At 35.5% G+C, this 27,235-nt stretch overlaps 1 protein-coding gene across 2 annotated transcripts; it reads right to left on the bottom strand.

Annotated features, from left to right (window-relative positions):
- Positions 1–22: 22 nt before the first annotated feature.
- cdk8 (cyclin dependent kinase 8) lies at positions 23–25,079 on the bottom strand. Of its 2 annotated transcripts, none has more exons than XM_005162678.6 (13): positions 24,627–25,064; positions 11,314–11,389; positions 9,444–9,554; positions 9,221–9,361; positions 8,382–8,439; positions 8,155–8,286; positions 7,929–8,072; positions 6,180–6,249; positions 6,030–6,102; positions 5,853–5,950; positions 4,951–5,038; positions 4,098–4,259; positions 23–1,129 (listed from the first exon to the last, which is right to left on the bottom strand). In XM_005162678.6, exons 1-13 carry the CDS (start codon positions 24,752–24,754, stop codon positions 1,004–1,006), a joined length of 1,407 nt encoding a protein of 468 aa, XP_005162735.1. In that variant the 5' UTR covers positions 24,755–25,064; the 3' UTR covers positions 23–1,003. The 2 variants fall into 2 exon arrangements, with proteins under 2 accessions (XP_005162735.1, NP_919389.2); NM_194408.2 differs by having other exon boundaries at positions 24–1,129; positions 4,960–5,038; positions 24,627–25,079.
- Positions 25,080–27,235: the final 2,156 nt, after the last annotated feature.

Below are 27,235 nucleotides of genomic sequence, written 5' to 3'. Positions count from 1 at the left end.
AATCCGCAAATATATATATATATTTTTTTTAAATGCTTCCACTTTTATTGTCAGGATATTTGTTTCATGTAAAATATTTCATTACAATACAGTACAATGCATGTTCAATCTGCTGTCAACACAACTTTTGTCATGAAGTTCTAAGGCCGATCATTCACACGTAATAGTCTGTCTGACAGCAAAATGGAAGTTGCTGACCTCTCCTAACGTAAAAACCAAAACATTAAATTATTAACTACTAAAAATCAAGTTTGTTGTTTTCTTTTCTTTTTTAAATCGCCTTCTACCAGTATAATCCAGCAGGGGGCACTAGAGGTTCTCCTTATGCTTCAGTCAGCAGCTCCAGCACAGAGAAATTCGGTCCCCAGCAATGGGCTAAAAGAGTGAGTGCTTCAGTATTTGTGTGTATGTGTGTGTACGTGTGTGTGTGTGTGTACGTGTGTGTGTAAGGGCAGACGGATAGACAGACAGTAGACAAACGTCATTCTGTCTTTGCTGGCAGTCACATAGCAGCTTTAAGTCTTGGAGAGGCCAACAGATTTTCAAAGTGAGGGCAAGAAGGACTGGAGCTAAAGAGATTGGACCAAACCAATCCAAAACCCAGTCTCACTACATAGTGCAGCTGTTCAGTACCACATATTGAGAATGCTTGTTGCTTTTTTGTTTTTCTTTTTGTGTGTTATTAATCACAGACTTGCAGCGAACACTCAAACTATCACCAATGGAACAAATATCCGTTTTTCATCAGCTTTTTTTATTCCCACTACTTATTTCATTATTTTTTCTTTCTCCTTGTTTCAGCAGAGGATAATGTCGGCTGTATGATAGGGTGACGCTTTGTTATGTTAGCTTTACGGTTACTGTTCCTGCGGTGTCTCTATGGAAATGCTGCACAGCAAAGCGCCCAGTGGGGTAAAAGAGGGAGGTTTGGCTCGAGGCCACACCCTCCTCCCTAAGTACATTCTCCCTATTGGGCACTGTGAGCGGAGGGGTGTGGCCTGACTCAGTAACGATGGGTCTGGTGCGAGTACTGTGGAGGCTGCTGGGAGGTAGAGGAGTATCCCATGCTGCTTTGGGGCAATGATGTGCTTGGTCCTGGGTTCTGGTAGGCAGCATGTGGATTGGAGCGCTGAAAAACAGAGATTAAACAGTGTTGGTGACATACTGGGTTTCCAAAACAATTGTGGAAAAGAAAAAAATTGGGCATAAAGTTTGTTTAAAAGAATAGTTCTCCAAAATAAAAAAACTTTAAAAGTACAGTATGTAAGTTTGACACCCAGTGGTTAAACTAGGTACTGCACTCCTGGATCAAAACAGATTTTCATTTGGCTCCTCCTCTGGCAAATCCGTGCGCAGGTTGCCAGAATGAAATGTGCCTGACTATTGAGCCTAAAGGCTGATTTTCACCGTTTTCCAACTAAAAGCAATGGTATGCGATAGAAGGTATATTTTCTATACTAAAAGGAGCTTTTGTCCAAACCAAGAACTGAAATTTCTATTTTAGAAACAGCTTCTATTTCTCACTGGTTAATAGCAATCAACTTAGGGTACTCCTCATGTGCTTTATTCACTGTCAAATTCTAATTATGCGAGTTTGAATGCCATTTTACAAGACATTTATTGCCATACTACTGAAAGCAGCAGCAGACAGTTCACCTCAGATCTCGAAAATAAAATAAACCGTTTGATACTGAACTATACAGCTGTGACTCAGTGGAAGACAACACATATTAGTGATTCAGCATGTACATTTAATAATGTTAAATAGGTTTCATATGTATCAATTTAATTATAAACCTTACCATTACGCTGGAGTGCAGTGCGTGCACTATTCTGTGCTTCTGAATGGCTGTATTTAAATTACTGTTGTTTTTCATCTGGTGCAAACAGCCAAATGTAAATCTCTTCACATAGTATGTTGTTAGGACACGGTTATACAATGTATTCTGCTCACCTAATGTTTACATTCCTAATCTTAGTATTATTTGCTAATTAAAAGACACCTCGTTGATCTCTAAATCTGCTACTGTTAACCGGAGGTTGCATTTCAGTCGCAGACACATGCTTAAAATATAATTAGGCAAACTGGGACTGGGCGGGTGAAAAGAACCAAAACAAAGACAGAAGTTCTGGCACATTTTTAAAGCAGAATATCTGACTGTAGCATTGTGTTTTAGATAAACAAAAATCTTCACTTGGCATGTTTCTTAATTATCAGCAAACATATTATTGTAATTGTACGCTTTAGAAGAGTAAAAAAAAATATATATATATTTATTTATATATATATTTATTTCTTATATACAGCATCCTTAAAAATGTTGTTTATTTACCCTCACACCGTGTCCTAACTGCATGCGATGTGACAATATTGCAGTGATAAGCAATTTGTCTGTATGCACTAAACGCAACAGAAACATTTAACTTTAGCCACTCAGAAGCACAGAACAGTGCACCAGACACCCAATAAAATATTAGGGTTTTTAATTAGAATATGAATTTTTTCATTGTAGTATCGTACAACACAATTTGTTTGGTAGCTTTTAGACTCTGACAGCAATAAGAAATATAGAACAAATAAACAAAAGTATCAACAATAAATACTTATCAAAACTATTCAACATTATTAAAAGTACATGGGCAACTGAGTAAATGATGTTGCTGGTTTGCAGTCAAAGTTCTCACTTTCATTTTCAAACTATTTGATAGTTATTTTATTTAAGGTCTGTGGTAAAATATGTGCTTCTGCTTTCAGTATGGCAATAAATGTCTTATAAAACTGCATTCAAACTCACATGGGTAGACTTTGACAGTGAATAAAGCTCGTAATCAGTACCTGAAGTGATCATTGTCATAGTAGTTTATACTGTTGTTCAGGCACAACATCGCAACAAATGGAAATAGAGTGAAATTTTGTACAACATCTACAGACGGTTCGGACAAAAACTCTTTTTACATGGAAAAGGAAGTGCATAAAGGGCATAAAGTCAATTGCTACTGGCACTTTGAGAGCTAAAAAAAAACATACACAAAACAAAATACACAAGGAATGAGGATTTTATGAAGAGAATAAAATCAGGCCACATAAGTAAAATATTGTTCCATTTCTTGCACAGACTGATTATTTATAAGGCCTTGTCGTATATTTAGGAGCGCAAGTAATAATTTTGTGTTGCCTGTATATTTTTTTGAGTGCCTGAAGCTACAGATTTGCATGTAGAAATCACCAAAGACAAAATCTTCTATAATGTTCTAGTGAAGAAAAAAGCCACCTACATCTCAGATGAAATGAGGGAGCATAAATGAACAGCAGTTCATTTTTGGGTGTACTTTCCCTTTAAGATCCTAAAGCTTGCAACCAAATGGTTGTGTCAATGTTTTGAATGCAAAATTTTACTAGGTGGTTCATTTTAGTTTGCGGTAAGGATAAAAATGAATTGAAGAGTGCCAAAATTAGAGTTCTTGTCACTTTATGATGAATTACTCTGTATAAAAATATGTGCTAATTGAACAGATCTAAATGAAAAAGTGCTAAAATTACCAGTAAATATGCTGTTTCTCTGGATTTCATAGATTTATTAGGTATAAACTTGAGTTGTATTTTAACTTTATTAGTCCTCAGCATTTAGTTTTAAAGCATATTTTGACAACTAGTCAGAATAACCAACATGTTCATTTATTGGGGTTGAAAATGAGGCCTAAATTTCCCCAAAATTAAATTAAATGAAAATTTCACCAAAAATGTTATCTTCTGTAAATATAAAACTTGTAACGTGATGTTTAAATTAATATAAAAAATGTTATATTGTTATTAAATGCAAAAAAAAAAAAGAGTCTGCATATTTTATATGTGGAAGAAATATAATCATCGGTTTAAAAAAAAAAAAGTTTTATTTAAAGGCATAACTACAGTAATAAATTAGTCTTTGTTGCATACAATATCAAAAAAGTGTCATGTATATTACAAAGAAACAAAATTGTCTGGAGAAACACAAGATTCATCAGTTATTTGATTATTACGACTGGTGGGCAACTTGCAGCAATTTTCTAGCCTGTCTGTGAAAATGAAGATGAATGTGTGTGTTTTGAGGCGTTACCTGGTAATCTGAGGTCATGATCAGGCCACTTGAGGTAGTGGTGGGCGGAACCACTCTCACCTTCTTCAGAGGCGGGCCTTGTGCGTGGCTGTTGTCAGGGTTACCTGTGTGCCCTGCCCCATTGGTGTGGTTGTTCCCCTGCTGCTGCTGCTGCTGGTTTTTCTGCGGTTGTGAGACACAAGAGAAAATACTTCTCTTAAAAAAACAGTAGAAGATCTCCAAATCATGTCAAAATGAATTATGCAGAGTGGGGTATTTTTTCTTTTAAATGGTTGATTAAATAATAAAATATTAATTTAATTCTAAAGGTCCTGATATACCTCAAGCATATTCAGAAAACATATTGGGTTCTGTTCTTCATACATGGATCACTCAATTAGCTGGATTTGATTATTTAATATTATTTGATTATTTAACAAGATCCAGAATAGTTCCATTCCTCAAAACATATCTGAGAGTTGTTGTCAAAGCAACAGTTCAAAAATCTGCTCATCAGCAGGACAATTTCAAATACAAAACAAACAAAAGAGGTTAGATTGAATAATTTCAAGCAAAGGTGATTCTGAATGTATGTAGCAACGACTGATATTTTCTATTGTGTAATACTGTATTAAAAAAAAAAAATAGCAATAAAGTAAAATACAAAACTCTCAAAATTAAAAAAGAAGCCCAGTAAGGACATTTTATAAGAAACTTTGGTCATAAATTTAGCTTCAGAAGTTAGAAAAAGCAGAACTTCCAGAGCGTTTAGATACAAGTACATCAGGGCCTTATAGAATAAAATAATACAAATATAAAGTATGTGTGTGAAACAAATGCCGAAAAAGAAGAGGAAAAAAGACAGAAAACACACATTTCTTACTTTATCTGCCTTGTCTTCTGGCTCCTCTTCCGTCAGGAATTCTCTTTTAGGATAAGGAATCTGGCAGCCAGCAAAGACACTAAACAAAAAACAGATTTGAATTGCTAACATCCTGCAATTTATATTCTAAAGCAACTAATTTAATCTAATGCAAAAAAAATCCCACTATTATTTTTATTAGTATTATCTCTTTTGTTTTCCATTCCTTTTTGTTTTGAATACAGCTGAACTTAAAGGTCCAGAGAAGTTCAAATCATGTTTTTTAGATGTCAGAATCAGTATGTTAGTCTTAAAGGATATGTATAAGCTATAGTGTGGTACAAAACAGTGACAAAATTTGAATTTAGAAGATACAAAATCTATATAAACATGTAGAGTTTATTTATGCCTAAATGGATCAACGTTTTTTTCCACATCACCTCATACTTCAGTTTCTCAAATCTTGATCAAATGCTTTCTACATACTTTTCATTTGATACACTTGAGCTCACTGGCAGAGCTGTGATACAAATAAAACGCAATTGGCTGTTTTTTAAAGGGAGAAGCTACTAAGTCCTGCCTGTCCTGTCTTCGTTGAGATTGTCAAACATCGAATAAAAAAACTCTGCACATTTTAAAAAGCTTCACAGGATCTTTAAAGGGTTTCTTTTTGAGTGAGAAAAATGTAAAAAATGTTTAAACATGGTCAATTTGACATTCTCAGAAATCAAGAACATTTGTATGTTCTTCTATACTCCCTAAACTCACTATACAGCGTTTAAAAGCAAAACATTTTTTGGTTTAATCGGTTATTTGTTTTCCAGAAAACAACGTATGTAAAGTCTACATGCATTTCACTTGCAGAAAAGCTGTTGATAATTGCTGGTCACAGCAGAAGTGTCAACATCACTCACTCAGATGTGGGTAAAGGCTCCTCCAGGAAGTACGGGTCCTGCATGGCCTGCTCAGATGTGATTCTGCGGATTGGGTCCATGGTAAGCAGCTTTTGCAGCTGAGAGGGTGTACAGAGGTTAATATCTGCATGAGAAAATATGAGGATAAAAGATTTGCTTTTCTTTTGATCTGCTTACCAAGTGGAATGCTTTGCTGTCAGGCTTGACTTTATGCTTCTCCATATACTTTATAAGGCTGCAGTTAGTGTACCTACAGCAGACAAACACTGTCATACCAAATTTGTCACTCAATGAGACAACTTAATAAAAAAAGAAGCTCAAACTAACGTATTCCTCCTAAAGTCTTTCATCAGTGTCGAGTGTTCCGGCATCTTCTTAATGTCCTCCCAGTCTTTGTCTGAGAAGAAAATTAGATAACAGATTTTAGCACATTTACCGACATCAGATGACTTGAACTGTAAATAAATGGTTTAATTTAATGCTCTAATCAGCAAAGAATATGCAGAACACTAGAGCTGCACGATATCAGAAAAAAATCAGACATTGTGATTTTTTGTATTTCTATGATCTACAGTTTTATGCAAACCTTTGGCCACCTCTGATCATTTTTATAATTGCAAGCCATAGCCTGCTGGCCTTTCAAATCAGCAATTTCATAAAGAAATATTTTATACCCTAAGAAAAAGCAACATTTTAGTTCTGACATAAGATTTATTTAAATCAACAGATGCAATGCAATTCAAGTCTTGTGCAAAAAAAGTGCAAAAATGTGGGCACCCCAACAGAATAATGACATCAATCTTTTGTACAGCCACCTTTTGCTAAAATAACAGCCAATAGACACTTCTTGTAGTCAAGGATCCCTGAAGTCTTGCTGAAGGCATTTTTGACTGCAAATGTCCAGTTCAGTTAGGTTTGATGGGTGCCGAGCGTGCCACGGCCCTTTTCAAATCAATCCATAGATTTTCTGTGATGTTCAAGTCTGAGGATTGGGATGGCCATTCTAGATCATTGTATCATGTCTGAGCATGAATTTCTTGGTAGATCTGAAACTGTTTTGGGTCATTTCTGAACATTGTTCTTCTCAATCTGCGTATACTGGGTGGAATCCATGTGACCTTAAACTGACAAGTTTTCCAGCACCTGTGCTTGCCACAAATCTGCCAAGCATGATGGACCGTCCACCATATTTTACAGTAGGCAGCAGGTTCTTCTCCTGGAATGCTGTGTTGTTTTTCCATCATGCAAAGCATCTATAGTTGTGGCATCTGTCTACAGTATATTTTTCCAAAATGATTCAGGCTTGTCCAGATCAGACTTTGCATACCTCAAACGCCTCTTCTGCATCTCCTATGCATTGAGCTTTTCAATGTGAAGAGAAAGCTGGACTGTGGAATGATGTACAATGATATTATCAGCAGCAAGATGTTCCTGGAGCTCTTTGGAGGTGGTCTGCTGTTTGTCTGTGACCATTCTAACCATAATTCACCTTTGCCTTTCAGATAATTTTCTTTATTTAGCACATCTGTCCTTCACCAGAACTGTTCCTGTGGCCTTCAAATTTCTTACGAATTAATAAAGGGACTAAGCCGAAATGAAAATAAATGAATGAATGAATTAGTACAATCTGGCAACAATCTTTCATTTATTTTACCCAGAATATTAAATTAAAAATTACATTTTAATTTAATTACATTCATCCAGTCATATTAAGTCATTAAAGAAATCTGTAGTGTAATAGGAATAGTTAAATTACATCCTAAATGTTCTTTTATTTAAATGCTCTATTTTCTTTTTGTAGTCCCACACACACAAATTTTTTTTATTAAATACATTTTATTTCTGATCCTGTATGATTTTAAGTTAACAATAATGACCCATTTGTCAATGCAATTCTGTTTATTTGTTTTCATCAATCCTAAAAAACAATCAGTATTGCATTCAGAACTGTTAGATTCTATTTGTTTTGACAAGATTATTTTTCTTCAGAAAGGCTGCCCCCTACTGGGATTTTTAACAATCCATTTATTTTTAAATGAATGACCTAGACCTGAATGAAAAGTAGATGCAGAATACCTGCAGGAAAGCCCATGACATTAAAGATGCGGTCGAGCTGATCGTGATGGTAGGGATTACTGGTCTTAATGTCCTCCTGTCGACAATGGAAGATGGGCTCTGAGGTCAAAAGCTCAGCAAAGATACAGCCAATTGCCCAGATATCTGTGAAAAAACACACCATTAGATCCGCATCAGACTTTTTTGTTTAAAATGGGAATTAGCACAAATAGAAGTATGGCCTCACCGATGGCTTTGGTGTAATGCCTGGCTCCCAGCAGCAACTCTGGTGCTCTGTACCAGAACGTAACAACTACTGGATCCAGATCCGCTAAAGGCTTCAGTGGTGAGTTGAAGAGCCGTGCAAAACCCATATCAGCTGCACATGGGACAGGATTTTAAAAAATGGTTATGACTGTGAATTGAAACATCTCTTCTTTTGTTAAAAGAAGAAAAACAGAACTAATGTCGTACCTATCTTCACACGTCCTCTTTCAGGACCTTCTCCCATTACCAATATGTTGGCAGGTTTCTGTGGTGAAAGAGTTTAAAGTATGATACTAGAATATTTGCTCTATTCTCTATTACAGTAGAAAACTATGAATAAACGTGATGTAAGTCCAGCACCTTGGATCTCTCCTGCGTTTGATGCTAGAGGGGATACAGCTATGATCGGAATTTTTTTACTCTTACGGTAATGTAAAAATAAGATTTGTTGTACAGTGTCACAAAAATTATGCTATATTGACACGAGTATCCTCAGGTGTATCCCATCTAGATTCCACCACACTGCAGAAGAGGGTGAAATCTAGATGGGATTTAGCGGAGTATACTCGTATCAATGTAGTACATTTTATTCGATAATGCTATATTGACGCGAGTATCCTTTGCTGTGTTCCATCTAGCTAATAAAATACAAATAATGTCTTATTTATTAAATAATATATATACTTCTTGTTAACTTCCAGCTGTATCACTTCTAGCAACAACGGCAGCGACCATTACCCAACTGAAAGGATTAAATGTTAAATTTAAAAGTTAAAGGGCTAAAAAAAAAAAAACCTTTAATAATATTCTAAAACAATTTAACAATTTTTTTTTTCAAACATGTTAATTCTCCAATGTCAGTTGTCCATTTGTGACTGAAGCTGCCCCATACTGGAAATTTTGTTATGGGTTACCTATAATAATCTGCCTAGTTAACAAATATTCAACTCACATCTTACACTTTGAGCAACATGATCGTAAATAAAACTGATCAGAGACATCTAGGAAAGACACAATGGTTTAAACTATCACAAATAAAACCTCACCAGGTCTCTGTGCAGGACCCAGTTGGCGTGCAAATAGTGGATGCCGTCCAGGATCTGGTAGAGCAAAGACTTTACCATCCCACGCGGCAGCTGAAGAGGCTTCTTATTGGCCTTAGAGGCTCTGTGGAACTTGATGATGTGCTGCAAAAACACGCAGACCCTCAGCAAGAGACGAACTGTGTACAAACATCTCAGTGCACACGAGCGTTTGACTGTACGTTACCCAGAGGTCATGTTCAGCGTAGTCAAAGAGAAGCCAAACTTTGCGGTCTGCATGTGACAGGAAAACCTTCTGCAGTGAGATCACATTGGGGTGCTTTAGTTCACGCAGCAGCTGCAGGGAGCAAACACACACACACAAAAACACACGCTGAGACTGACATCTACAAAGCTCCCGCAGAACCAAAACACTTAAAGTATGCTCATTAAAAGAATAGTTTGGACAAAATTATAACTCAGCCATTATTCATTCATTCTGCTTTTGCTGCAGACTTGCATGATCGATTAACAATAAAAACAGATATTTGGATAAATGGATCAGTTGTAAACAAATCATTCAGTTGAGAGAACTAGTCCTCATGTTACATTAATAAGAACAAATCTAAAGAAACAACAATATAAAAACCTCAATTAGAACATAAGCTATAATTTAATTAATTTCAATGATTAGTCAAATTAAAATTTTCCAAAGAGCAGCTTCATGAATCTACAACACTGAAATAATGAAATGGCCAGACCAGAGTCCTGACATAAACCTGATAGAAAATCTCAGAAAATCATTTGGTGACAAAATTATGGATAAAAAAATAAATAAAAAAAAATCAGTGAACTGTGAAAGTGACAAAGACAAAAGATCAAGATCGTAGAAGAGCAGTTTTAGAGACTGGTGGTGTCCTGTGAGAGACTGGTGTGTGCTGAAGTCACTGAAAACAAAGCCTCTACTCTTCCTACTCATATTTGGCTTCTTTAAACTTTGAAAATGTTAGTTTTAATCTTTCTTCGTGATACAACCATTAATCAATGCTTCTGATCAGTGTTTTCTACAAAATATATATATATTTTTTGTTGTTGTTTAATGCCTTGGTTATTTTGTAAAATGCTGTTCTTTTAACATGATATACAGCTGCAATTAAAATACCTTTTAGGGGACTTTGATATTTCTGAAAGAGTGTTCTTAAATTGTTCTCTAATTTTGATAGCCAGACTCAACCATGTCAAGGTGAGCTTACATGTCAGCCTTTTTCCTTGAATATACAACATTTAATGTACTGTAAAAAGTTGCATGTATAGTATAAATCAATTTAAAATCTATATTTTTGACAGCATTAATTCTTATTTGCTTTCCATTAATTTAAACTGTATCACATTGTCTGACAAGCCAATCATGAAATTATAAGATATGTTATTCTCTGATAACAACCGATTGAACTAAATAACACAGGCTCATCCTGGTAGTATGCAAATCATCTTTTTTTCAGAAAATAAAGTACGAAGGCCTTACCAGCAGCCCAACACAAAGCAGAAAACAACCGGCTGGATGTACATTATGCCTTACTTACATTCCACTAAAGAAATAACTATAGGAAACACTATAAGAGTGAACAATTAACAACAAAATGTTTGTCAGCTTCCAAAAAAAAAAAATGAGTATGCCTATTAACATCAAAAAATAAATATGGAATAGGGTTGTCACAGTACTGGAATTCGATACCATTCATCACTGATTTGCCATTGTGTTCATGTTTACAGCGTGTGACCACAGAAAAAGGGACACTGGAGTGTTTTAAAGCAGTGATTTACCAGTGGATTACTCGTATGTCAGCTTCTAGACAAACCAGCTGATTGACGTGACTTTGAAATGCTGCAGGGTCTCTGTATCTGTGGTTACACTCAGTAAACAGTGGTGAGTTCGGTGAACTGATGACCTCGTGGCCAATTACAGTCATTTCTGTTGAGCACGTGAACACAATGGCAAATCAGCACTGTTTAAGAACATGCTGCAAAAGTATTTGTTTGATGTTTTTTAAATACCATGTGCCAGATGTATTTCAGATCTTCTTGACAGGAACATGTTTAAAGCTTGATGTACTTACTGCTATCTCTCTGCAGGCGGACATGGAGATCCCTGTGCCTTCAATCTGCTTCAGAGCATAATCTTTATCATCCTTCCTGCAAAAACGCATATCAGCAACCACAATTACTCTTTAGTGAAGTACATGTCCCTAAATCTACACCTACAAATCATATTAAACCCCTTATAACCAGGATAAATCCAGTGGGGGAAAATTAAGCAGAATTTAGCAACATTGTGACTCATTTAAATGAGTTTAAATGTCTCCTGATAGCTACTGCGAGGCAAAAAAAATTAAGTCAGACAAAAATACATTTGCCTATAAAATTTCCCAACGCCCTGTCCAGTTTCTGAAGAACAAATTAGCTGTAAACCGCTCATAAACAACCAACTTCTATGGTGAATGAAAACATCTTTAAACACTTAGGAGCTTCAAATGAGACTTTGGCCGCCAGGCAGTCTGGACTTTAATAGGAAAGCTTTGGGTCTGTCTGATGGGTCTCACTTAAAATCAACTCCACTCATCAGCAGATTCATTCTTCCTCAGCCAAGATGGTTTACAATTGGTGTGAATAAAGGACTGCTGTGTAAGAAGCAAATAACCATTAGAATTAATAACCATTAGTGTGTGGTGCAGACTGACTAAAGCTGTTCTCCTGGGACAGCACTAAATACAACAAATAATGCAAATTGTGAAGTTTGCTACTAGGGTTGCACAATATATCATTTCAGCATCGATATTGAATGTGCGAATCTCCCATAGTCACATCGTAGGATCTGCAATGTCATATTGGGATTATAATACACAAAAAACAATAATAATATGAAACACTTTTATTTGGATGCGTTTAAGGACCGTATGATTTCAAATGAATTTAAACCACATGGTTTACCCCTTTAACAAAGATTGTGTTTAATTATTTAATACAATAGAATAAAGACTAGGCAGTGTTACTTTACATTTGATAATTGAATTCCTATACTTTAATACTGTTAAAGTCCCACAAAAAAAACAAAGTTTTTATCCTTGTTCTGTTGTTTTCCTCTATGCTTTAATTTATTTTATTTTGCACATTTTTGTGTATTTTATGTAGATGCACTCAACTACAAATAATTACAGTCAATATCAAATTTGGAATTATTTCTAAGTATTCATCTTGTAAAGTTATTTTTATATTGCAATGTATAATCGCAGAAAAAAAAAAACATCACAATGTCAGCTTTTTCCAATATCACGCAGCCCTAATTGCCATTTAATATAACAATTTTTAACAAACAATTTTTTTGTTTAGCTTTACATCTTAAAAAATTGCAAGGCATTTAAAAATTGAAATAGACCCTTCAAGTCATTTTTTTTAATTCTTTGAAGTAATAACTTTAATTTATAATATAATAAATACAAAACTATTTCAGTAATAGTTATTTTTAAGAGGTTGTGTGCTATTAAGCCCCAGTTTTAAATCTATAGTGGTCCTATGAAATTCCATTGATTTTTAAGGTTACACTGATGTAAAACCCTGTAATATTTGATCTTTATTTACAAATAATGATATCATCCTTTTCCAAAGAAATTATGCTTTTTATTATTATTTTTTTTAGTTTTTTTTTTAGTTTATACAAATTCACAATGAAGAATTGTGGTAGTCATTTAAATGAATAAAACATCATATAAAATGCAAATCAATTATATTCTGAACATTATTTTTCTGAAACAAAATTAGTTGTTAAAAATCCACATAAATTGTTTTACTGTCATCATCATTTTCATTAATTCGAGTAGTACTTTCATTAATACATTACATTTCCATCATAATGAAGTTAAATGAGTCTATAGAGCACTTATTGTGGTCATATACTCAGTCCATTTATTTGTTCCTATAGATTTATTCATCCATACTTTGCCAATAAAACCGTAAAAAAACAAAACTGTATTCTAGTGCTGTTAACCAATTAATTGTAATTAATCACATGCAAAATAAAACTCTGCATTTACATAGTAATTGTGTACACATCCATGTATACATGTTAGGATTGTCAAAGTTAATGCAAAGTTATTTTAACAGCAGTAATCATTTTATTAATGAACGATTAACGCTGCAAGTTTTTGTATGATCCTTGCCAGTAGTTGGAACAATATTCACCCATTAAATAATGCAGCACCTATTGGAAATGATGAATGAAAAAGGTGCAAACTGAGAGATCATATAACAACGTCCTATGATTCTGTCAACAAAAAATGTGTGTGAAATTATCACTGTATCGGTGACAATGAGAAAGGTTCTTCCAAGTCAAACTGACCACTTTTCCTCCCTGTTCATAGAGAACTTCACTAATCATCATTTGTAGTGTATCTGGCACCCGAGGTTAAATTCAATTTGAAATAATGTCTTATCTTTTCATTTCTGTCTATTTTATTTGTAGTTTTCATTCATTTTCTTGTCGGCTTAGTTCTTTTTTTAATCCGAGGTCGCCTCAGCGGAATGAACCACCAACTTATCCAGCAAGTTTTACGCAGCGGATGCCCTTCCAGCCGCAACCCATCTCTGGGAAATATTTGTAGTTTTGACTGTTTTTAATGTCCACCTTAGAAAACCATTAAATGTCTCTTAGCTAGAAGAGCATTTTTTTAATATAATAAATTACATGGTAACAATACAGCAAACATAGTTAATGTATTTGCTAACATGAACAAACAATGAACAATGTTTATTGAAGGATTTATTCATGCTTGTTACCGAAGCTGTTCATTGTTAGTTTATGTTAATTCATGCTTCAAGATCTAATATAAACAGGCACTGTGTTTGATTTTAACAATTTATTAGTAAATGTTGAACGATTAATTAATGCTGTACAAGCATTGCTCATTGTTTGTTCATGTTAGTACATTAACTATTAATTATGTGTCCCATATACAACTTTGCCTTATATATTCTGCTTTGTTGACCAACTGTCTGCTGAAATATTAAAAAAATTGTTAAAATTTTTTAATTTTTTTATTTTGAAATTAATAACTTTTCTTTATAAACCAAGACAAAATTGTGAAAACACAGCAAAATATGAAAAATTAAAATAAATAAAAAAACACAGAGGAAATGTTTTTTCTATTATAGCCAAGAAATTTAATTTCCCTGCATCCCTAGAAAGCAGTGCTACTCCTCAGTTTCTTATTGTGAGCACATAAGTCCCTGATGTAGTTATGCAGTTTCAAAATGCAACATTATGTTAATTTACGGTTTATTTAGAACAGACAAAATGTGTATATAACGTGTGATTAATCACAAGTTATCTCATGGACTTGCAATTAATCACAATTAAATATTTGAATTGATTGACAGCCATAATATATACAATTATGTTTACATAAATAGAAATCTTTATATAACATAAAATTATACGCAAATATCAATACTTATATTATGTAACTACAAACTTTTATTTTGTATTTTTTTATTCACAATAAATGATTAAAAAGCATTACTCTATTCTGAGACTTCAACTGCATTTCAGCAATCATGGAATGCTAAAAATGTAACAGTGCCTAATAAATACCATACTTAATGTTTAGCCAAATTCTGATGAATTCTGAATTTCAAAGTAAATGTAATTTTAAAAACCACATTCTGTGATTATATTTGTATTTTACATTTATTTGTATGTATATTTCATAAGATTCCACAAGATTTTATAGCGTAAATCCCATTTTCACAACTGCGTTTAGTGATTTCAATCTAGTTTTATGCATCATGACAATCATGGGACGCTAGAAAATTAATAAAAGCAGAGAGAAAGCCTGAGAAATGACTTGATAGATGTTCTAAAAACAAGATCTAATCCTAGAAAGGTTACACATTCTGTCATTTTCAGGACTTTGATCTCTGCGTCTGAGGAAAAAACCATTTGTCTTGCTTTTTGAAGAAGAGCACAGACAAATCTGTGTTTTTGTCCTGAGTGTGAGAAAGTTTTAAAGAATAGATTTCTATCGGCGAGTTACCAAAAACATTAAGAGCAAAGTCATTTAAACTCGTTTTCCCCCCTCAAATAATATTGACCTCATAATTCCTATTCACATGTGTCTTGCAATAATACATTCCACACATGTCCTTTCTTTAATCATCATTATATAAAATTAATTACATATCATTGCTCTGATAGAGCACTTTACAAAAAACATTCTTGGTGTCAATTATAATAGTCATAGAAAATGTTTAAATTTATTTACACATACAATTATATATAAATATCTATATACATATATTATATACTTATGTAACTACAAAAGTTTATTTTGTATGTGGCTAGTCACGATTAATGATTAAACAGCACTACTCTAAGATTTAATTTGCATTTTAGCCATCATGGAATAAAATAGAGGATGAAAATGTTCGATATGTTCCTTTTCTTACAGACCTAAGAAACGCTGTGCAACGAACAACATTCTGGCAGGATTGGGAGGCTTCTACTGCCATCAAAGTTTCTTTTTTGTAATTATTTATTTAATTGTTTTATCACGGTATTGTGGTATTATCACGGTATTGACCTAAGCTGCATTAAAACATTACTGTAACATATTATAACCAAATAATTAGGGCTGTCAAAATTAGCGCGTTAACTTAAGAGATTAATTTTAAATATTTAACGCGTAAAAAAAAAAGAACAACGCAAACAACGCAGTTGCAAAAATTTTTTATTTCCTGTTGTGTGTTCAGTGACGGCACGTACATAGAGGTGAACTAGGTGGCCGCCTTGGGCAGCAGAATAGTGAGTGAACCCCCGGGTCCTCACTTTCATCCGCTACACCCACCCTCTTCCTCACGGTCCTCGCTTTCATCAGCAAACCGGTCACTTTCTTTTTCACTTTCGGGTTGAGGCGTGATTGCCGTTTGCCTAGAGCGCCAGTTCAGCTTGCTCCAGCCCTGCGTGTTTAACGTGCAAAGAAATTTGGATAAGACCAAGGACGTGCTTTTAGAAGGAAAGTTTCAGTACAAAATAATTAATGTCGCATCACCAGGCTATTGTGCGTTTCCTCCAGAGTTTCAAGCAATTTCGGGTGTTTCATTTTTAATCTTTAAACTTTAACAGCAGTTCACTCTCATTCAGCATATTTTCATTCAGGAAGTTTTAATGGAATTTAATACCGCATGGCGAACGCAAAGAAACATCTCTGCATTTCGGAACTCGCGTGATCCTTTAAGCTAATCAAAAATTGCTGCTTACATGGTAGACTCTTCATCAGTATTATCTTAATCATAAAAGTGGAGTATTGCTGTCCATGTAGATGTGCTGTAGTAAAAGTGGCAGATGAAGTCGCAAGCTGTCAAAGACAGCCTTATTCTCTGTCTTTAAGCTAATTCCATGAGCCCTCACATTCCATAAGTCTGACGTGTATCCCCCTACACGCAACTTTTGTAAAGTGTCTGCTTAATGTTGCTGTGTCAGAAACCTTGCTTGTAAAATAAAGCCCTACTTTAGAACGCTTAGTTAAAGCAAATTTGATTAACGCGATCATGCGTGTTGATGAATCTGAAGGGATCCTCGCTCATCTTGTCTGCTGTACTGCACGTTGTCTGTGTGTGTGTTAGAATCCAACATTGAAATCATTTTTGTTTGTTGTTGGCATTGATTGTTTTAAAATTCAAATGGTACTTAAATGCCTGTGTTTTTATTTCTGTAATAAGTACAGCGTTTCACAATTAATCATGATTAATTACAAAAAAGTGTGACTAATTACGTAATTTTTTGTTTCCCAGTGATGTGTGGAGGGTGACAGGGCATCTAAAATCTAAAATGATCAATTCTTTCCAAAGTTATTCAACACATCTAGTACAATTGCATTCACATCGCAATATATAATCGCAGAAAAAAAATTTGCAATTTGCAGATTTTTCCAATATCGTGCAGCCCTACTTCGCATATTGCACATGCATGTTCAGAGTAAATGTTTTAAACAAATAAAATTGACAGAATGTTCAAAGCAGTTGGCCAGATTAACGTGAAAAAGATCATGTTAAAATTAAATCCTCTCTTAAGTCTGTTAAGTAATAACCTTAAAGGCACTGAATAATAAAAGTATAAACATATAAAAATAAAAGTTTAGATAATATACAACATCATGCATGTTCATCATCACTATAACACTAGGAATGTAATTATATATATATATATATATTTATTTTTATGTAGACAACATGTTTTATGTGTATTAAAGGATTAATGAAAAACATAATTACAGTAATTGCAGTTATTATGCGGTATAATATTAACGTAGGCATATTATATGTATTAAGGGATTAATCAAATATAATTACAATAATTTCAGGTTGAGCTAAAGTATTTATACTTGATGTATTTATGATTGTGTTTTCACCAGTCATGGTAAAAATCCCAGTTACATTTCAACATAATACAGGCACAGATTTCCCCATGATTATGGTTGACATAATGTTTAATTTTAGTAAGTCATAATATTGCAGTACAAAAAATTTGCTATTGACATCTGCATTGTGTCCTCAAAGCCAGGGAACAAAAACCATGTTTGAACATGCATGAACTAAAAAAATAATTTCTCTGTTTTGCTAAGAAAGTAAGCCGTTTATACTCAATACAGGTTTTATCAACATTTATCATTATAAAAATGATTCCTCAGAAGGACATTTGTAAAAATCCCATCTGGTTGTCATGTTTGTGATGCTCTGAATATAAAATAGTAGGGATGTAACGGTATTGTAAATACCGTCATACCGCAATATTATTTTTTTTCGATATTACCGAAGTCGCATGACTCGGTAAAACTATAGGTCTTCTGAGAAAATTTGCTCAGGCGAATGAAGCGAACGGGAGGTAGCAAAAACTACAATTGCCATCAGCCCATGCTTGACCATCATCCCTTGCGGTCTGTTGTCGCTACAGATCCAGTAATGCGGAAATGGAGTGTGCTGCTAGAAGCGGGGATGAAAAGAGCTGGAAAACTCTAAAGCAGGTCGCACACCAGAAGCGGCGCTCGGCGGCGCGCCGCGCAGCGCCATGTATTTTAGAATTCTAAACATAGGTTTCTATCAGGATACACACACCGGCGCCGCAAGTCGGCGGCTGTCGGCGGCGCCCGGCGACGGCTCAGGACGCAGTTCATTTTTCAGCCGCGCCACAGAGCGCCATCTGATTAGTTTCATGTTAAATATCATTCAAATGTGCGCGTCTGGTGTGTGATACCTTAAACTGTCATGTACACCTGAAAACGGAAGCGGGGCTGCAGACATGCGCCTCTCTGATTGGGGCTTTTCCTGAATATTAAGTAGCCTACCACGCACAGTTCAGTCCTGCATCCTCTACTTGTAAGTTCAGACTTCGCAAGTTTGATCAAGGCTGCAGTCTCTTCTTCTCAGTTTGATATGGAAAAGCAGATTATACCGAGGACACGGGTAAATCTTCAAAGGGAACAGTGTACTTTATAACTTCATTCACATCACCCTGGCTTCGTTGTTTCACTTTCTCAACAATAAAATGTAAACATGATTTAAGGAACTGCCTATTTTCATTTTAATATTAGCAACTTAGACAGCAGACATGTTGAGGCGTCGTGCTGCATAAGATGAGCGTCATCTTCACTGTCTGGATATTTATAACAAAACGGAGCCGATAACAACACTGCCTCCTTTCAATTTCAGTGAAAATACGAAACACAGCCTCTCTTTTGCTGAGTATCAGTTTTAATAATCGATAATGGCCATTATAAAAGTATAACATACAATAAGTTTATACATTATAGGAAATAAAGGCAAGCGATCAGTCAATATACAGAATGGACGTGGTTACATTAATCATTATCATCTTTGCGCTCAGCCAAAACACGTTACCTGAGAACAAGTAATAGATTCCAATGCCCAAAGTCAGGGAATATGTCGTTAGATAAAGACAACAAGATAAATGAAATATCCCGTTTAATAAATATAGTGAGATTAGATCCAGCGGGAGATGCTTGATGAGAAGTCCGACTAGCAGAGCTCTCATCTGGGTAGATGGGCTGAGTGTGATTAAATGTTGAATGTGATGAGTTTCAACAATACTAAATTAAAACTTTATTTTTTTACATGGTTTAATAATTTTTTGTTATTAAAATTGAAGTTTCTGTTTCAAAACTTACAGATAGATGGCTAATTTGTATGTCATTGACACTTTTGGCACTTTTTTGGAGTATTTTCATAAGTTTTGTTTTTTTCCTGTAAATGATTCAATAAATACCGTTCTGTGACATTCATACCGAGGTATTACCGTACCGTGAAATTCTGATACCGTTACATCCCTATAAAATAGTAATATAAATTGAATTAACAATTCACTGCAGGGCTGCACAATATATGGTTGCAGCATCGATATCGCAAAGTGATCCTTTGCAATAGTCACATCACACGTATACACAACGTTGAGTCTGGATTATAATTGATCATTTCGCGAGTATCTTTGAGGCCTGTGACTCTATGAAGACTATAAATGCATTCAGGCAATAATGATCAATTTTATTGAATTGATTATGAATTAAAAACTAGGCAACATTATTTTACATTTGATTATTCAATTACTGTATAGACGATGTTCATTTAATTTGTATTTTTTCTTTATTGAATTCATCTACGCTTGTCGACTGTTTAAAGAGCCCATATTATACATGAAATAGGGTCATATCTTGGTTGTAAGAGTCTCCAACAACAGTCTAATATGCATGCAAGGTCAAAAAACACTTTCATGGTCTTATAATCTGCATTTATTTTTACCTAATTATCCCAGCGACTCCTGTATGAATCGTCCAGTGATTCATTTGTTCCTAAACCCCTCCTTAGCGCGGAGCTAATCTGCGCTGATTGGACCGATGACAGTCTGTCGCGATTGGTCGACTGCCTTCAGTCAGAGAGGGAAATGGCCAATAGCTAATCAGCAATTTAAAAAGTAATCACAGTTCATACACGCTCGATAGTGTAGGCATGGATTTTAGCTGCCACACTATGGCGAGTGGATAGTGCCACGGATAACCGAACGAAGGAGACAGTCGTGTACTCGCCATACCACACACACACAAAAACACACACACACCTCCGGATGACAACGCTCCCGCTTCCGCCCGCACCCGCCAGGTTTTAGCCTGAGAACCCGCTCTGTTTTCTGCCCGCCGCGCCCGGTCCCGCTAGAGCGGAGAACACAACCAAAAATCACCCAGTATACAGTCCAGACAGCCAAGCTGTCTGTATAAACACATACACACAGCACAAAGCTCGTTCGTTCGTTCGCTCTCTCTCTCTCGCTCTCTCTCATACGCTCTCTCATACCAAGCAGACTCTCTCTTTCTAATTCACATAGCAATATCCGTGATATTGCTAGACAGCCCGCTCCCGTCCCAAATTAAACCCGTTACCGACCGCTCCCGCGATTTATTCCGAAATTTATTCCCGCGGCTGTCCCCGCGCCAGATTTCTGCGGCGCGGGAATAAACTTCCGAATAAATCGCGGGAGCAGAACTCTAGCACGGAGCTCCATAAACAAACAGCACGCGTCGCGTTTTTAATGTGGCTTTGCACGCGATAAGATAATATATCCAGTTAACCTGATACAGTACACGCGGTTACAAGTAACAAATCACAACTAAATACATTTGCAAGCTAGAGTCAACGAGGCAACAACTTTAACCGCACGTACTTACACTTGAGAAATGGAAGAAACCCATCCTGACGTCCATCAGTTACTCTTTACTGATCCTTCCTTTAACAAACTCAGATGAAGTATTCTTTGTAGCATGTAGCTTCCAGAAGTTTCCAACTGCTTGGTTATAATGCTGAGGTTTCATCTTTGGGTAGAGACTCAATATATCCATCTGCAGTGTGACTTCAATCAACCGGCATGTTTGTGTGTGTGTGTGTGTGTGTGTTTGTGGGTGTGTGTGTGTCTGGGTTTCTGCGTCAGAGGGCGGGGCCTCAGGTTTGAAATCTCCCGGGTTTGCGCGTGCACGTGAATAACTTGGTTTCGTTCGTACGTCATGGCGAAACACCTAATGAATCGTGATCAAGGCGACTCGTTTGAAGCACTATGAGTCGACTCTTTTATAGATGAATCAACAGTTTTAAACACTGTATTCTTACAGATTTAAGCCTTAGCTGGATACTTCACTTCACTTAGAGCTGTGTTACACACTACATGGAGGGGAATTTTCAAAAACCCATAATATGGGCTCTTTAATATAATTTATGCACACTCCTACAATCAATCAAAAATGATAAATTCGTTCCAAACATTTGTTTAACTCATCTAGTGAAACTGTATTGATATCACGATATACATCACAGAATTAAAATAAATATTGTAATGTTAGAATTTTCTAATATCGTGCAGCCCTAATTCCCTGGCTGGTTTCTAAACCTTTCAATTAAATAGAAATAAGAAATAAGAGATTTGATATTTATTGTGATTAATTTTTTCATCCAGCCCTTAAAACCAGTCACAATCCTCAACATCCGCATTAAACTGACAGCTGACCTAACAGTGAAATGGCAGAGAAGCTTCAGTTCGACTGAAGTGAAACAGAAACCTGCAGACATGTAAAAGGGTTAAAAAGATCCTCTTAACCTGTGCAGTGAACCCGATCTTCACAAGTGAAATCAATCACATCAGGGATGAATTCACCCATGATCTTGCTCCACTAAAATGGTCAAACTCTAAGGTAACAAACGCATTAGAAACGGCAAAAAAAAAAAAATCATTGAATACAAATGAATAAGCAACTATAATTTTATAATCCAGCAACTAGGGTTGTGAAATTGATTGAAATCGAATTGAAATTGCACACCTAAATGGTTATAAGAGATGCGTTGAAGGGATTATATGCTGCCTCCTTAATTTATTCTCTTAGGTAAGGACCAAATTTAGAGGGAAAATGTGCTTTATGCAATATAAATCTTGAAGCATCAGAATTGGTTCACTGTAATGGCTGCAAAAATCCTGATAGAAGCATCCCTGGAAGTCAATAATTGATTTGAATTATTTACCCTGATTTGTTTACTGCTCATAAATCTTGTAAATGTTTCCCAAATTAAAATATATTGTGTTCAAAGGGGAAAAAAGTTTTTAGCCAGACATTTAAAAATAATATATTTAGAGCAGTAATCACAATACTTTTAAACTGTGCTATTTTTATACAAGTTTATCATACATCAGAAAAATATACTGACCCATGCCTAGAACGTAGACACTTATAATCAATAGTACGAAAAAAATCTATTGGTTTCCAACATGTTTCAAAATATCTTCTTTTTGTGTGCAACTGAAAAAAAATGTTTCTAACAAGTAAAGGTTGAGTAAACGATGGCAGAATTTTATTTTAGGAACTATCACCTACTTCATTTTAGTGAAACATGACCTTATTTCGAATTCTCTGCATGACAAACACAATGATGCAACATTTTATCTACATAAAACAGGGGTTACCAAACTTTTCAGCCAGCGTCCCCCAAAATAACAAAGCCTGCAACATTGAGGTCAAGTAGGTTTTATATTCGCACATTCTGACTTCTCCTTAATATTATAATTTTACAAAAATATTCTTTGCAAAATCTAAATGGTAATATCATATTAGCAGCCAAAGACTATCAAGAAACAACATTGTTCAAAGTCATATAAATAGTGCTAATGTTGTTTTCAAGTAATAATTGCATGTGATTTCAGACCGAATATTAAAATTTTGATGGTAAACACTATAGGGAGCATGTCACAACAAGTTGACACTTTCCCTCAATGCTCATGATCCCCAGATTCATCGGAGGTGGTTATAAATATACAAACGTTGTACACACAACAATAGGCCTTGTTAAACACGAGCATATTGACAACACAAAAAACTGCAACAGTCTAACAACCATAGGCTATAATTTATATGGTCATTTATGAATGTGTTTAATACTAACCTCACCTAATGAGACCGGTGTTTTTAAGCACAAGTCTGTTCTTGGTTTAATTTTGGAGACCAGCCTGTCAGTAGCCTGTATATATTTTAATGTATTCAATTGCCACAAAATTGTCAGAGTCAGAGATATGTCAAGATCAAGGTGGTGATATGAAATCAATCTGCTGCAGCTGATGCTATTACTGTTGTGTTCATCTAAAATAAACGCACCAATCCAACAAGAAAAAATTAAAAGGCTGATGGCTTTTTATTTGCATGTTGTTGCTTTTTTATGTAACAATAACCTACTATTTTTATCTTCTGTGGGTTATGGTTAATTACGGTAATTCTAATAGAAGGTTTCACCAAGTTAAATTGTAGACTTTAAGACATTTTTAAGACCATTATGAATGAAATTTTCTCTAGCCCTATCAAAAATGATGAAAATTGTATACATTTAAACATACAATAATAATAATTGTGTTTTATTATTTTTGTATTAATTGTCAAATCTATCCATTCACAAACCCTATAACCCTTACCAAGAACAGAACAAAACATAGCTGTCAATTACTTCAGTCTATAGTAATAAATAATAATAGAAATATGTAGGCCAGGTCAGTATCCTCAGCAGTAAATAAATGGAGAACTTTTAATCAAATGTATGTTACTGTAAAGAAAGTAATTAAATGCTATTTTTAAATTAAAAGTTTACGTTTAATTGATGTGGATTGTTGGTGATTGCATTGATGTTAATGGCTAGATCGGTTAACTATACATGAACAAAGAAAATTAAGACCTGTTAAAATAGATTTGAGACCTACAAAACACAACATTTCAGTAGATTTAAGACTGTTTAGGGGCTAAAATTTTGCTTTTGACAATTAAGACTTTGCGGATATCCTGTAAGAGTTTAATAAATTTATTTGACTTTTGGAAATCCGCAAGCGACACCCTGTCATTGTCCGGCGAACCCCACTTTGAGAACCACTGACATAAAACATGCATCAACATCAGAGCCACTAATACCAGGAGTCAATCTGTAGCAGAAATGCTCCATTGAGGCTTCGGGTTTACCGGTGTAAACAAGCCTTCGTAAAAAGTATCTTCGTCTTCATCATCACGAAGAAAAAACCCACAAATCAGCCGCACCTGTTCCCATCACAACAGCACAGCCTCGTCAATCACAACACTTGTGCCTGCTGCTGCTGACGTACATCCACAATCCCTTCAAAATAAGCCTGCGTTTAAACCGTGAACCCTGCATATCAATCTCACATCAGCTGCCGTGTCTCTCTAAAACCCCGAACCAATGGGCAAAAGCGCTCGGTGTGTTTTGGTTGTGTTTCAGAGGTCAAAAACGCGACGGGAGCGCAGGCCTCATATCGCTGCATTTAAGTCCGTCGTGCAAAACTCACCCATCTTTCCTCTTCGCTTTGTACACATGGCCATAAGTCCCCCGTCCAACTTTACATCCTTCGTACTCAAAGAGGTCCTCGACTCGTTCTCTCTCCCCGGTGAGCTTCACTTTGAAGTCATAGTCCATTTTCGGCGTGATTCTGGGGATCCGGGCTGTGGCTTCCCTTTAAAGCGCCGCTGGGGAGGCAACTTACTTCAAGCCCCGTTTAGACAATTAGTTGCCTTCCCTCGCGTCGCTCTGAGCTCGATTAAAGAGTCCTCATTTACCGCGAGCGATCACGGGCGGCTGAAACGACGTGTAGAGCGAGTGTGCTTTTGATCCGACACAAAGTGCAGAGTGTTATTGGACTAACAGTCGCTTTCTTTGATATTTCTGTGCAACTGCGCCGCTCAGCCGGTATCTCACCCGGGAGAGTTGAGCGTCCACGTACGGCAGTGTCGCAAAGCGTCGTGAAACCGTTCCCAAGCCCACAGACGTCGAGGCTTTGTGGCGCACCACGTGGATTTTAACCCTTTGTTTAGGAATGGATTTGTTTTTCAGTTTTATAGCATGTTTTGCATTTTAACCCTCTATGGCATGATTTTTAGTTTTAGGAGGGAAAAATGGTTTACCCTTATTTTTGGGTGCTTGGGGTCCCTTGTAATAAATCAATCATAAAATGTGCCCCCCTACATTTGTTTTGCATGTTCTCCCCATGTTTATGTGGGTTTCCTCCAGGTGCTCCAGCTTCCCCAACAGTCTGAATACATGCACTATAGTTGAATTGAAAAAGCTAAATTGGCCGTAGTATAAGTGTATGAATGCATGAGTATATGGGTTTTTCCCGGTGTTGAGTTGCGGCTGGAAGAGCGTCTGCTATGTAAAACATATGCTGGATAAGTTGTTGGTTCATTCCACTGTGGCGACCCCTGAATAATAAAGGTTCAAATTAATTAATAAAAAAATTATTTAATAAATCTCAACAAGTAATATTTCATCAATATCTAGCCATAAATGGTGTAATGTGTGTTCTTGTGGGGTACTGATTGAATGTACTTATTTACCAATGTTTATTATTCACTGTGGAACCTTAGTGCAGTGGTTGGTGCATGTGAAGCAAAGGGGACATAAGAGTGACAATAAGAGTGTCTTATAGACTATTTGAAAACAGCATAATTAAACAATTAAAAATTTCCCTAAGCTGATTTATCATATAGTAATTATAATGTAAACTGCCTCACCATAATCAATATAACAAATATTGAAAAAAACATATTGCAAGTAACTTTTAAAAATCATGTTTAATTGCAAAGGTAGATATAAACATCATTGCAAATAAAACGCACCCTCAATCAAAAACGTACTGTTTAAAAAATTACATAAAAATGGTAAAATAATGATTAAATTTTTCTGCATTAGGAGTGAAATTATCTTTGTGATCCAAACCATGAATATATGCAGAAAGAACCTAATAATAAGTTTAATAATACTGATATTACTATACTACTACTTACTAATAATTTAAAGAATAATAATAGCTTAATACTAATTTGCAAAAAAGGCTAAAAGGCATTTCCAAACATCAAATCATCAGTTGAGATGAAATTATCTTTGTGATGCAAACCCTAAATATATTTAGAAAGAACCTAATAATAACTTTATTATTACTGATGCTACCACTACTACTAGTAGTAATCTTAATAATAATAGCTAAATACTAATTTGAAAAAAGTCTAAAAGGCATTCCAAACATCAAATCAATGAGTGTGATACAGCTTTAAATTGTATTTTTGTACAGCAGAATGTGTCATGTTTAACTATATTTCTTTTGAGCAAAAACAAAACAATAAAAGCGATGACTATTATTTATACTTAGTCTATCATGATTTACAGAAGACACACACTAAAACGTAACTCGTTGTATAATAGTTTATATACACATACTGTATATTGGCAGGCATATTTACAGCAAAAATCATTTAATGGCATAATAAAATACTAATAAAGTTCAAAGTGTAGTGTGATCCCTGCTGAAAAATCCAGCTTAAACCAGCCTAGGCTGGTTGGCTGGTTTTAGAGGGTTTTTGGCCACTTCCAGGCTGGTTTCCAGCCATTTCCAACCTGGTCTTAGCTGGTCAGGCTGGGAGATGACCAGCTAAAACCAGCTTGACCAGCCTAGCCAGGCTGAAAGTCCAGCCAAAACCAGCTATATCCAGCGTAAATAAGGCTGGTCAAGCTGGTTTTAGCTGGATTTGGCTGGTCATTTTCCAGCCTGACCAGCTAAGACCAGGCTGAAAATGGCTGGAAACCAGCCTGGAAATAATGGCCAAAACCCCTCTAAAACCAGGTTGGTCAACCAGCTAAAACCAGCCAACCAACCTAGGCTGGTTTAAGCTAGATTTTTCAGCAGGGATAGCACCTTTTTTTTATATCTTTAGCCCTGTCACTACCCAGCAAACGATTTTGTAGATGTCTAATAGACATCTAAACACTGACAGCTTGGCTAAAACAAGGCTAAATTTGGGCTATCAGTGAAAATCTAATAGACATCTAAGAAGAGCCCAAAATTAGAGTAGTCGTCAAATAGACCGATTAGACAGACTTTACATGTGTAGTCATTCATTCTCA

This window comes from Danio rerio, chromosome 24, assembly GCF_049306965.1.
Source record: "Danio rerio strain Tuebingen ecotype United States chromosome 24, GRCz12tu, whole genome shotgun sequence".
NCBI classification, from domain to species: Eukaryota; Metazoa; Chordata; class Actinopteri; order Cypriniformes; family Danionidae; genus Danio; species Danio rerio.
This window is presented reverse-complemented; position numbering and strand designations above follow the sequence as displayed.

Coding starts and splice junctions, on each gene's coding strand:
- cdk8 (XM_005162678.6), bottom strand. CDS start 24,754: ATGGACTATGACTTCAAAGTGAAGCTCACCGGGGAGAGAGAACGAGTC. Junction 8,440..9,220: donor GGGTCCTGCACAGAGACCTG/GTGAGGTTTTAT, acceptor CTTTCACCACAG/AAACCTGCCAACATATTGGT. Junction 8,287..8,381: donor AAGAGGACGTGTGAAGATAG/GTACGACATTAG, acceptor TCCCATGTGCAG/CTGATATGGGTTTTGCACGG.